The 12,966-nt window shown below is 50.1% G+C and overlaps 1 protein-coding gene across 1 annotated transcript; it reads right to left on the bottom strand.

Annotated features, from left to right (window-relative positions):
* Window positions 1–489: 489 nt before the first annotated feature.
* Window positions 490–10,938, bottom strand: TMEM98 (transmembrane protein 98). Its single transcript, XM_010861481.1, has 6 exons — window positions 10,755–10,938; window positions 9,162–9,293; window positions 8,021–8,054; window positions 5,459–5,574; window positions 2,640–2,699; window positions 490–1,322 (listed from the first exon to the last, which is right to left on the bottom strand). Exons 1-6 carry the CDS (start codon window positions 10,883–10,885, stop codon window positions 1,115–1,117), a joined length of 681 nt encoding a protein of 226 aa, XP_010859783.1. The 5' UTR covers window positions 10,886–10,938; the 3' UTR covers window positions 490–1,114.
* Window positions 10,939–12,966: the final 2,028 nt, after the last annotated feature.

Here is a 12,966-nt window from a genome sequence, read left to right as displayed (position 1 = left end):
TGCAAAGCAGGAGACCCAGGTTTGATCCCTAGGTTGGGAAGATCCCTAAGTTGAGAAGGTAACGGCTACCCACTTCAGTATTTTTGCCTGGAGAATTCTGTGGATAGAGGAGCCTGGCGGGCTACAGTCCATGGAGCTGCAAAGAGTTGGACATGACTGAGCCACGAACACACACTGGATTAGGCAATTGTGATTCTGGGTCCTCCAAAGGTCTCAAATCATAAAAAATGGTCCTCACCTTTCAATAACTGCCAAACAGATACCAAAGGAATGGGAACCCATCTTTTGTGGATGTCATTCCTAGTGTGGAAACTACCGCCTGGTGGTATTTTCACCTGTCTGAACTCTGGGGAGGAGGTCTCTGAATATTTTGAGTCAGACCCACAAGGCATCCTCGAGAGTCACAGCCCCTCTCCTTCCACCCTCAGTTCTCAGATATGTCCCATCACACCACGCACTTGCATCTGACTCAATAACCACACGCTGGAGGGAAAGCTAAGTATGTATTTACTCTCCACCTAGTGGTAGCTAGGTAAAATTGCAGGCATAATGATAAGGGAATGATCAACTCTACATTGCTCACCTTCAAACCCAAACCTATAAAGTGAAGTAGGCACTCAGATCCTCAGGGACCAGGCACGCAACACAAATAAACGAAAAAGGACAAGTATTGTCAAGAGAGGCAACTCCTCTTTAGTTCCAACTGATTGTCCACTTTGGAAAATGCAGATCAGAGCTGCTTCATCATGTTCTGATTGTTTGAGAGAAGCCAGAAATTCTGATTTTAATGTGAAACCTCCTGATGCTTAAGACGGTGGCTGGATTTTCTTGAAAGCACTAGGTGAGCTAAATACAGCGTACAGTCCTCCCGTTTTCAAAGCTCAGCTGTACAGATGGTGACTGTCATCTCCCCTAATTGTGGGATTAGACTGCCACTTACCAGCTGCCATTTGTAACTACAACAGAGGCACCAACTGCTTTACTACACAAACACAGCTGGACTCCCCAGCCGTGGAGAGCAACTAACTCTACAGGAAGAAGCGGAAGGCTCAGCTGAGCCACCCAGTCATGGCAGCAGACTGGCCCCTGTGACCAGTTGCTGGCCAGTTAGGCACTAAATGGCTGACTGCTCCTGAAGGAAGCCTTCGGGGCCTGGGAGGCCTTTATCTGGTTCAGAAGCTAAGGCTGCTTCTCGAAGGACTTCCAAGTGCTCCTCGGCGGCTGTCAGCGACTGATCAATCCAATCCAGGCCTCCGGTCAGGTGGCAGGCGTTCCTGGTCACCAACACCAGATGACTGACAGACAGCAGCAGGGCAGTTGTCCTAGAAAAAAAAAAAAAAAGGATCAGCTTCCCTAGGATCTAAGGGACTTTGCCCTAAAGCCCAAAGGGACAGAGTCTAGACTAGGGTTCCCCAAACTGGAGTCCCGTCCTCAAGAGGTGGCTAGGTATGTAATTTTTAAAGGGTTCCATGCTCAAATAAATTTGGGAACACCTGGGTTAAACAACGGTAACTGAAGCCCTTCTCAGATGATGCACATGATAAAGTTCTAAGAAAAGAATGTAATATTCTTTGAGTCTCACTAACTTATTTAAGACTGGGAGCCCACGTTCTGCAACACATCCAATAACATCTCCCAGAAGAGGGTTCTGTGGGACAGTCTGGGTCTAGCCAATGGGATAAGCACATCCCCAGCTGCTGCCCACTTAAAGACAGGATCTTCATACCCCACCTTGGGCATCATGTATTGATTCTGAATCAATAAGACCCAGCGCTGGTTTACCATATTCTCACAAAAAATTTAACTGCAAACCAAATAGAGGAGGTGGCTTGCTTTTTCAGTATGGAAAAATTCACTGTAGAGCATCTTCTAAATAGTGAGTACGCATGATGCATTTGGGAATGCATTACAGATGACGAGCCCACGAACACAGCTGGGCAGTAACAGAAGTAGAGTAGAGAAACCAACAGAATTGCTGTGACCCACAGCCTGTCTGGCAATTATTACACAATGGGCCTGTGAAACAGTCATACAAATCCGAGAGACAAAGGAACATGCTTTGTTTTGTTTCTTTTTAAGTGGGTTTGCATTTGGTAGAGGAACATAACAATCTCAAAAGCGTAAGTATGCTCTGTGTATGAGGGCCGATCATGAGACAGGGTTCCTGGGCATGTACTGAGAAGGTGAGCACAGCTTTAGCTGACCTGTCACTTCCAGTCTCAATTCCTGCCCACCACCCACACCAGCGACCCACTGGGCAGTACTCACAGCTGAGGCGTGTCTGCTTCAGGGGTCCAAAGAGCAGAGAGAGCCATGGGGGCAATGGGAGGGTGGGGAGGTGCAGATAGGACTTAGCTTGGATGGACGTTTCATCACAGAAAATTCAAAACCTAAGACTGTTTCTTCCTCCTGCTCCTCTGGGGTTTCAGGAAGAACTCTGGCCACGAGCATCCAGCCAGGCCTGGCTCACTGGTTGGCTGACCCTTCACAGTGAAGTGAATGGTACCCAAAGCTGGGGCAGTCTTGGGAACCCAACAAAGCAGCCTTCTCCAGCACCACCAAAACTGCCAACCTCACAGATCTGATAACATGGGGAGCTTTCAGCGTGAAAAGAGACACGACCACCCCACCCCTCTCACCGGGCATCCAGCAGCTTTGGGTCCAGCGGAGGGTACATGGATTTCACAACGTCATCCACTCTGAGGGGAGGCAAAAGGTTTTCAGTATTTCCCTTTTCTTATGGCCTTTTCTCCTTCCTTCCTTTCCTCACCCCAAAGCTTCTCTTTAGACATTCCAGACCCAGCCTTTAGTGACTTTCTGTAACTGCATTCTCGGACAGGTACTTAAACAGAAAGACTTCGGAGACTTCCCTGGGGGGTCCAGTGGCTAAGACTCTGCGCTACCAATGCAGGGGGCCCAGGTTTGATCCTTGGTCAGGGAACTAGATCCCACATGCCACGATAAAGACCCAGTGCAGCCAAATAAATAAGTGAAAAATTAAATCTTTTAAAAACAAATAAATGAAAATAAATTTTAAAAGTTTAAATAGATAAAATTAATTAATTAAAAAGACTTTGACTTCTGTTTAGAGAATATTTCTTCTGGTTTTCAGTTCCAATGGATTAAAAAGTACAAGTTCACATATGTGAAATGATGTTCAAGATATACTACTATCATCAAAAAGGCAAACTGCCAAACAAGATATAAAGTCTGATGGATCCTATTTGCATAAAAATGAATAAACAATAGCTATGACATTTGGCAGGAAGTGAGGGACCAGTCTGCAGAAATACTTACCATTGAACAGTGATTGATTACTTCCAGGAATTGGGATGGGGTGGGACTGGGGGGTGGTGGGTCCCTTCACTTTTCAGATTCTCTATTTCTGCAATTTTTAACTTTTACAAGTGCTTATTACTTTTGTATTTTTTTTAAAAAATGGTTACAGGTAGATATTCAGAACACTAAAAAAATGCTCCAAGTTTAATTTGGGTTCAAACTGCTCCACTGGATTTCTTGCAGCACATGATACAGTTCATAGTTAATTTTTTAAAAAATCAAATTCAAGAAGGAACTACTTATTCATCCTCATTTGCATGATTCAATGTTTTCATTCAAATTCTTGCTCCTGGACCATTTAGTCAAGAAGCAAAAAATAATGATGAGTTGTTTGATTTCCAAAAGCACTTGCAAACAGGCTTGAAGGTCCTTCTCTTGGGGCTGAGGGGCTGATGAGGAAGCACAGACGCATGGTCACTCAGTGCCCAACTTGGCCAGCCCTTTTTCCTACCCTGTAGGAGAAGACAATGGCAAGCCACTCCAGTACTCTTGCCTGGAGAATCCATGGACAGAGGAGCCTGGAAGGCTACAGTCCATGGGGTCGCTAAGAGTTGGACACGATTGAGCGACTTCACTTTCACTTTCATGCACTGGAGAAGGAAATGGCAACCCACTCCAGTATTCTTGCCTGGAGAATCCCAGGGACAGAGGAGCCTGGTGGGCTGCCGTCTATGGGGTCACACAGAGTCGGACACGACTGATGCGACTTAGCAGCAGCAGCAGCAACTGAAGCCACTCTTCTTGAAACTAGTATGCTATCAATACACTGCACAAAATAGAATAAGAAAAGCCATGGGGATAAAAGATGTGTGAGGGCAGAGAGAGCAAGGACCCTGACTGATTTATGGCAGGGATCATTCTGGAAGCAGTCCAAGGTGCTCAGTAGGACGGGCCAGTGAGCGCCCCACGTGAGGTCCACCCTCTGAGCGCTTTCACACCCTCGCTCCAGCACCGCTGCTAGGCCTGACCCCCCAGGACTCCACTGGGACTCAGAAATCGCCCTCTGTCTCCTTCTCCAAGCCCCCCGGTGATGCTGCCTTGTATCCTGGCGTCACAGGAATTTGCCAGGACCTGGGACGGCTCTTAGAAGTGACAGGAAGTATGAGCGAAGTCCAGCATATACTAGAGGAAGGGCTGGTGCTTGCTCGGAGCCTGGGTCCACTTCAGGCCAGGGGCCGACCTAGGCTGATCCCATTCCTGTAGCCACACCCACCAGGGACAGCTCCAGAGACAGCTCAGATCCTTCTGGATTATCTCCCTCCCACTGTCTCAACTCACTGAACTCCCTGGACAGAGTTCAAGTGCACCAACTCTTTAACCAACTCTTTCACGTTCCCTCCGAGGACTAGTTCCTTGAGATCCATCCCAGCCCATAGGCGAAAGCGAGGACCCCTGGAACTCAGGAGGCTGATTTAAGAAAACCTCCTGAACTGGGGAAAAAAACTCCTGGCTCAGGCACATCCACATACCAGCCACTAGATGGCAGCCCCAACTTAGTCCCACCCTTCCCTCTAAGAAACAGAGCTTTCTTTTCTTCACAAAACGGAGGCCAGATGAAGAAGGGGTGGAGCTGCTGTCGCCTGCAGTCCAGCCGGTTGCCTCCTACGTGGGATTCTGCAGACAGCCTGGAATCTGGGAGATATGAATGATCCCTTCACCTCCCACCCGGGCTTGGGGGCTGCTGGCCTGGCCATGGATGGGGCCGGGGCTGGTCTCAGTACAGATATCAGCTGGGGTGGGGCACACGGGAAGCTCACTGCTCACTGGGGTGTGGGCACCAGTGGCAAGTGCGCTTGCTGGCCCAGAGCCCGGGAAGGTGTGCCCAGGGGAAGGAGAGCTGCCCCAGCTGGCATGGGATTGAGGAAGAGGGAGCTGGGGGGCCCTAGTCATATGCTGGCACTTCCCAAAAAACCTATGGGAGGGGTCACGCCGGAGGGGAGGGGAGCCTGTGACACCACCCTAGCCTGAAAAGTCTCCCAGCCTCTAAACCCTCCTGGGCTCTCTGGGAATGTGTGGGGCATAAACCATTCAAGTTGCCCCTGAAGCTGCTCAGGGGAGCCTGTCCCTTCCCCCACCCCCACTTCTGGCCCCCCGCCACCCTGGAGTGTGGGGACCTCACCTGGGGCTGATGCGCTTGGCCACCACAATGATGTCACTGACGCTGGCTGAGGTCTTCATCTTGGCCCCTGAGCCCATTGTCATGGCAACGAGCTTCTCGGTCAGAGTGTGACAGATCTACCGCAACAGGGAGCAGAGAGGTGATGAGGCGGGGACCCAGCCCCCGAGGGTTTCTGCCATCCCACGAAGACAAACACGCCACCACCACCCCCCATCCCACGGCTGGGCCCCCCTAACCTCAAGGACAGACTGAAGTGAAAAGCATGCAGAGATGAGAGGGATGGAAGAGGCAAACCCAAGGACACGGCCGGGTAAGGAGGGTGGGGTGGGAACCTCAGACCAGGGCCAGGGTTTCTCGGCTTAAGAGAAGTCTGAGCTGAAATAATCTGTCCTAAGAAAAATCATGTGCTCTAACTTCATCCTCTCCCTTCAGGGCCAAAACCTATTTTCTCTCTCAATTCCTTCACCTCCTGGCTTTGTCTTCCAAAATGATAAAGATCTCTGCAGGCATCCTCAGAAACATGGCCAGATAAGCAGAATTTATATCAACAATTTTCTGGGATAACATTTTAGCATGTTTGTCATGAGGATGATAAAAGGGCCGTGGGGGGGGGAGCGGGAAGGAAAATGGCAAGACTGGGACACACGGCCTTTCTCGTCATCCACCAGCGCACCGGCCACCCCTAAAGCTTTGCTCCTCACTGTCGTGCCCCCCACAGTGTCAGAACCTGGATGTGCTTCTGTCCCTGGGGAAGAATTTCCATCAACTTCATCACATATACGTGGGGCTGGAAGAGAGGCAGAAAGAAGCCCGAGAGCCCACCCAGGGGACAGCCCAGGCCCTTCCCTCGAGGCCCCACCACAGGGTCTCCAGGGCAGGTGGCCAAGCAGCAGGGCTTCGAGCACTCAAGAGGAAGCTGAGAGGGTCTCAGGATGGACCACTGAGCCCAGTAAGACTCCTTACGGCTGATTTATCCCGCACCTCAGCTGCCATTCATCCCCCTCCTCTAACAGATAAGGGCAGGGGACAAAACCCAAAGATAGGACACATCCCGGTTGGGAGAAGGAAGACGTAATGCGGCATCGCTGCTCCAGTCATTAGACCTGTCCATCCCCATCTGTAACCACGGAGTGAGGTAAGTCAGAAGGGGAAAAACAAACAGCGTATAGTAACGCACAGAAACGAATCTAGAAAGACGGTATTGATGAACCTATTTGCATGGCAGCAAGGGAGATGCAGACATAGAGAACAGACTTACAGACACAGCGAGGGGAGGAAGGAGAGGGTGGGATGAGTGGAGAGAGTAGCGTGGAAACACACATCACCATATGTGAAACAGACAGGCAGTGGGAACGTGCTGTATGACGCAGGCAACTCAAACCGGGGCTCTGAGACAACCTAAAGGGGTGCGATGGAGTGGGAGGTGGGAGGGAGGTTTGAGAGGGAGGACATATATGTATACCTATGGCTGATTCGTGTTGCTGTATAGCGGAAACCAACACAGTATTGTAAAGCAACCATCTTTCAATTAAAAATAAATAAAGTTTTTTAAAAAGAGCTTCTTGGAACTCAACAATAAGCCTGGACTCTGGGACAACATCTTCCCAGGCACTTCTTTGTCCCCTAAAAGAATAGCTAAAGAAGAAGTGCGACAAATGACTTTTTAATATTTTGTACTGAATGACACTTAAGTGTCATTTTCAAATGACACACTTCACACACTTCAAAAAAGCTGCCTTTTTTGAGATCTTGAATAATTGCTAGACAAAGAGAGAAAAGTGTGGTTTCCCAGGCTACTACTGAAATGAACAATATTTGCCACTGGCCAAACACTTCAATATTATTATTGTCCTAATAAGTCTGAGAATGTAAGGCAAGAACCGGTAAGCAAATGCTAAAACTGTAAAAATTATCCCAAAACAATAAAAATTACCCCAAACTATAAAAATTACACAAAACTGTAAAAATTGCCCTAAATGCAAATTGGATGCAACTCTCCACCCTGTCCTGGAGGCTGTTGGCTTTAAAACAAAAAACAGTCTGCTCTCAGGCTGAAGTATCATGGTTTGGATTTTTTAACACTGATTGATTGTCCTGTCTGGCTGACCACTGTCACAGAGAGGGCTGGTGAGGAACTTTCTAGTAACTGGAGATGCCCTAATACAGAGCTCAACTCGCTTCAAGGGCTGAGCCCTCAGTTCATGCAAGTATCCAGGAGAAGCTGAGAATTGCCCTTCCCCCAAATAGCTGCGGTCTTGCTCTGCTATTCTGCACACAGCTTTCTGCCTGATCAGTGAACATGTGATTGGTGACTGTCTCTGCTATCTTTCCACCGGCCACTGTACTGTGAGGATCAGGTGGAGTAAAGCCTTTGAAAGGGCCTCCAGAATTCAAAGGAGAACAGACCGGGAGCGGAAATGAACAGAAGGAACTCCAAGAGTTACCAGAGGCCTCCTTCGGGGATCAGCGCTCCTCCCAAAGTCCCTCCTCCTGGACAGTCTGTGCACCCAGATGCTTTGGTGACCACCCCCTTATTCTCCTGGGGAAATCAAAGAGTATTACCTTCAAGATGGCGATGCAGTGGGACATGAGACCCCTGCGGAGACAAGAAGCATTTGTCAGGGCTTCTCCAGAGAGGCCCACCTCCCTCCAGCCACCACCTCCATGCCTCCTCCAGCTCTGACCCCCAGGCACGGCTGGACACCACCTGAGAGCCGGGACACCTCAGCGGTAAAATGAACAAGACCAGGAGCTAAAGCAGGAAGCCCTTTCTTTCCCCTGTCTTCCCCTTTCCCCTCCAGCACCCAACAGACTCCTCCAGCTAGTGCCACAAGCTGAGCTTCGGAGACTGTTCCCTCCACCCAGGGAATCCTTCCCCGTATCCTCTGCCTGGTGAACTCATCTTTCAAGTCCTGAAGAGATTGCCCTGGCGGTCCAGCGATTAAGACTTCAAGCTTCCACTGCAGGGAGTAGGGGTTCTATCTCCAGTAGGAGCCGGAGAGAAGCTCCCCATGCTGCAAATGCAGCCAAAAAAAAAAGGAAAACAAAAAGACCTGGGACGAAAGGCGCCCACTCTGGGAAAGCCTTTAGAGGTCCACCCTGCTCCTCTAGCCCAGCAACTTCATAGACGCCGCCTCCTCCGTGTGCTCACTGCACCTGCAGAGACCCACCCCTTCCCTCCATCATTTCCAAAATAGTCTTATTTAGTAGAATTCTGTCTCCACCACCAGTTTCAAAGCTGCATTGTCTGGCCCAGAGCCTGCACATCACACCGGTTAACACCCACCCAGTGAATGAAGGGCTGAGCGACAGGGAAGGGGGCAACACACACTTCTGAACCCGCAGCGGGGTGGAGGGATCCCCGAGGGACCCTAGAGACAAAGACTGCATCCCTGGAGCCTGAGGGCCATATTCACGGGCACCTCAAGGATAACCCAAGAACATCACGGTGACTTTATAACACCTCTGCCACACATCTACAGGCCTCAGTGTTTGGGTCTGCAAAATGGGGAAAGTGAGGACAATCACCGTGGTGTCACACTCTAGGTCCCCCCACAGTGAGGGTAGGGGAAAGCAGCAATGGACACAGTGCTCCAGGGTGCTCAGCCAAGCTCGGGCAAAGGAAACCAGGAAAGGGTACCCAGGAGCCCAATTCGCCACCCACTGGCAGCTGGAGAAAAGCGAACAGTCCCCAAGGCCTTACGAGGCATCTTCGATCCAGTCTTCGTTCTCCAGAATGGCCTCGATGTGAGGGTTGGTGATGACAACGTCATCCAGTTCTAGCTCAGAGGGCTCAGACTGGGTCTCCATGGCGCCAATGAGGTCCACAATGGGCCTGGAAGGAAGAGCCCAGGTGAGTGGGTTCCTGCCGACTCTCTCCTCATCAAGGCCCACTTACCCTCTGAAAGGATAAGTGGAATGAGTAAGTGAAAGCAAGAACTTGTTCTAGATCCAAACCGAAGGTGAGTGGGACTTCGGTGCGGGCCAGGGACATGGTGAGGGAGTGAGTCAAGGAGGCAGGGCACAGGAACACAAGAAAAAACGACACACAACAAGAAGAGCTGCTCAGAGAAAGGCAGGGCTACAACCATAGTCATCACAAAGATATCCTACACAGGGATGCTTTTTCAGGACAAAACATCCATTTGTAACTTGTTTCCCCTTCAAGCCTACCTTTTATGGAGAAGCTCAAGTTCCTATTACCCAAACTGACCTGCACCCCCTACTAGTTCTGTAGAATCAGCTTCTGGGAGCCACCTTGGTCCACCCGCATGATCCTACCCCCTCCAAGTTATACTAGAGAAGAGGGGGATGTAAAAACACCTCCTACTTTAAAACAGGGTTCTTGAAAACATGAGACACCATCGCAGAGCTTTCCTGGGTCACACAAATGGGCATTTACTAATTATGACCACTCGACAGACATGCTGATAGGATTCAAACAAAGGGGTAAGAGAAACTCAGGGTTTAGTGGTCAGTGTCCCTTGGGAGGTAGGAATTAAAATATCCCTAACCTGAAAATAAGATCTTGATTACCAAGTAGGTTTCATGTGAAGAACATCATGAAGAAATCTGCGCAGAGATGAGACATGATCTTATGCTGGGGTTTTGCAACCCCCAAGTGTCTACTGCTTCAGTGTGTGGCTTGGAGTGCGGGGCATCAGATTTCTGCTCCTATGAGGTTGGTTGGGGGCCTTCCCAGGTGGTGCTGGCGGTAAAGAACCCACCTACCACTGTAGGAGACATAAGAGACCCAGGTTCTATCCCTGGGTCAGGAAGATTCCCTGGAGGAGGGCAAGGCAACCCACTCGAGTATTCTTGCCTGAAGAATCCCATGGACAGGGCAGCCTGGCGGGCTCTGGTCCACAGGGTCACGCAAAGTCAGACATGACTGAAGCGACTCAGCACTCACGGACGCATGAGGTTGGTTAGAAAGGGGTTGTGCTGTGCTGTGCTTAGTCGCTCAGTTGTGTCCAACTCTTTGTGAGCCCCTGGACTGTAGCCCACCAGGTTCCTCTGTCCATGATTTGGCCTGCTCAGTCGTTAAGTGGACAGCTGGGGATAGACGGGTGCTAGATGAACAAGTTCACAGACAGAGTCCAAGGCAGTTCAGGATGCTGGGGAGCTTATAGAACATTCTTAGGCTCTGAGATCTTTACTGGGAATGACAGCCTTAGGGTACCATTTTCGAGATAAAAGTTGAGTGACAGTTGCCCAGCACCAAACTTCTTTTCTCTTTTGTTGGGGCTTCAGGGCACAGTTCCTCTCTCGTCCTTTCCCTCCCTGGGCCACTCACTTGGAATCATAGCACTGCAGGAGGTCTCGAGGCCGACAGTAGCGCTGCCTGCAAACCACCACCAAGGCTGCAAAGGAGGCCAGAAAGATGGTGGCCAGCACGCCTATGGCAACAATCACCACGGTCTCCATGCTTCCAGCTGGCTCCCTCAGTCCTGGTCAGTCCCCCTCATGGGCTGAAGCTGGAAAGACACAAGGGTTGAGCAGCCTGGTGAAGCAGCAGCAAAAGAGTGGGGTCTTACCTGCTGGAAGGTGGAGCGGAAGGCTCCACCTGTGGACACCCGAGGGCCTGAACAGAATCAAGACACATTTTAGGTCATGCCCCAAATGTTATCTTTTCCTTTACTACTGGGTTGGCCAAAAAGTTCATTCCAGTTTTTGTGGAAGATGTTATGGGAAAACTTGAATGAACTTCTTGGCCGACCGAATCAAAGCCTTTGCTCCCCAGTTGGAGCAGGATGGCCCCTTCGGCCCGGGACAAAAGGATATACTGTCAGTAGCGCTGCTGTTTCCGTATCCACACCAGGCACCAGAAGGAACACCCACCTAAGAAGAAGGGCGGGACTGTATTCACTGAGGGTCTGTCTGTGCCAGGCACTTGGTGGTACGTGTTTATCCTTCTAACGATCCTATGAGGACGGTGTTAGTATCCCCATTTTACAGTTGAGAAAACTGAGGCCCAGAGAGGTTAAGTAATTTGTCCAAGTCTATGTAGTTAGGAAGCATAAAGTCATCCACTCAAACGGAGACGGATTATCACCTGCCTTGTCCTTTCTAAGGAGAAAAGAGGATTCTAAACATTCTAGGGTAAGTTTTGATCTTGAGTTTCAGTCTTGGAAATGTTGCTGTTGTTTAGCCACTGAGTTGTGTCTGACTCTTTGCAGCCTCATGGACTGTAGCCCGCCAGGCTCCTCTGTCCATAGGATTTCCCAGGCAAGAATACTGGAGCGAGTTGCCATTTCCTTCTCCAGGGGATCTTCCTGATCCAGGAATGGAACCCATGTCTCCTGCATCAGCAAGTGGATACTTTATCACTGAGCCACCAAGGAAGTCCCGTTGGAAACTTACAACTGGTATTAAACTGTCTGTCGTCTGTTTATTGCCTGTTTTCATTTAGGAGGTTATTTCACACCTATTTTAACCTCACAGGCTGGAGAAGCAATGGCATCTCAGAGAAGTATGTATTCACAATGTTATTTCATTGTAGGTCTCCCATTTGTGTCCTTCTGAGCCAGTCTTCCTCCCTTTCTGGGCTTTAATTTCTGCACCTGTAAAAAAGGGTGCTTTGACATAGAATTCTAACTCCAGGACTCAGGACAGACAAACCATTTCAACTTAGTGTGCATGTGCCACATCCAGAAGTACATGAAAAGAGAGTACCAGTGTTTGCAAGATACTTTCTGGGAAGGCTTTTCGCCCAGAGCTGGTGATGCTTGAGCTGGGTTTTGACGCTTGAATAGGAGTTTTCCGGGTGGACTTGGCTGGCTCAAAGTGCCAATGAAGCCGGCTCAGAGGACTCACAGAGCTGCTGTCCCACCTGGCTGTGCACTTGCCCACAAGGGTGAGAAGACTGAGCTCTACCTTTTTCATCTCTGATTGTGTTAGGAGGAGGCGTGGGGGTGTCCTGCTTGGTGACCGTGGATGTGTTTCTCTGTACTGTCCCTCCTAAAGGGCTCCCTCCTTCAGCCCTTTTCTTTTCCTTCCCCTCTCATTTCTCACTCTCTTCACTTGCCCTCGCTCAGCTTTCCGCTCCATTCCCGGCTCTTTTTCCCCTCCCCTAGTCTCAGGCTTTCTCGGCGTTTCCCTTCCCCTCCCCCCGCCCTGGGTCTCCAAAGACCACCCGCTTTGTTTCCTCTCTTCCAGTGCGAAGTTTCGGGTGTGTTTCTCTGCGTGCACCAGCTTTTCTCTCGAGTCGTTGCGGTCTCTCTCCGCGATCGGTCTGCGTGAGTGTTTCTTCGTGTGTTTCCCTTTTTCTTTGTGTTATTTTCTGTGTGTTTCCGGATGAGTTATTCTGTTTCCCTCTAGTGGGTTCTAAATCCACAAGGAGAAAACAAGACCCAAGACCCCATCTCCTTCCTTCTGCGCGGCGCACCGCCCCCCGCCCCGACCCAGAACACCCACCCCACACCCAGGTCGTCGGGAGGGAACCCCACGCGCCCCGGCGCGCGCCACGCGGGGCCCGATGGCTCCGAGGCGCACGGCTCCAACTTAGC

Source organism: Bison bison, unplaced genomic scaffold (genome assembly GCF_000754665.1).
Source record: "Bison bison bison isolate TAMUID 2011002044 unplaced genomic scaffold, Bison_UMD1.0 scf7180017864472, whole genome shotgun sequence".
Classification (NCBI taxonomy): Eukaryota; Metazoa; Chordata; class Mammalia; order Artiodactyla; family Bovidae; genus Bison; species Bison bison.
Note: the sequence above shows the minus strand (reverse complement) of the source record. Positions and strands in the feature narration are given on the sequence as shown.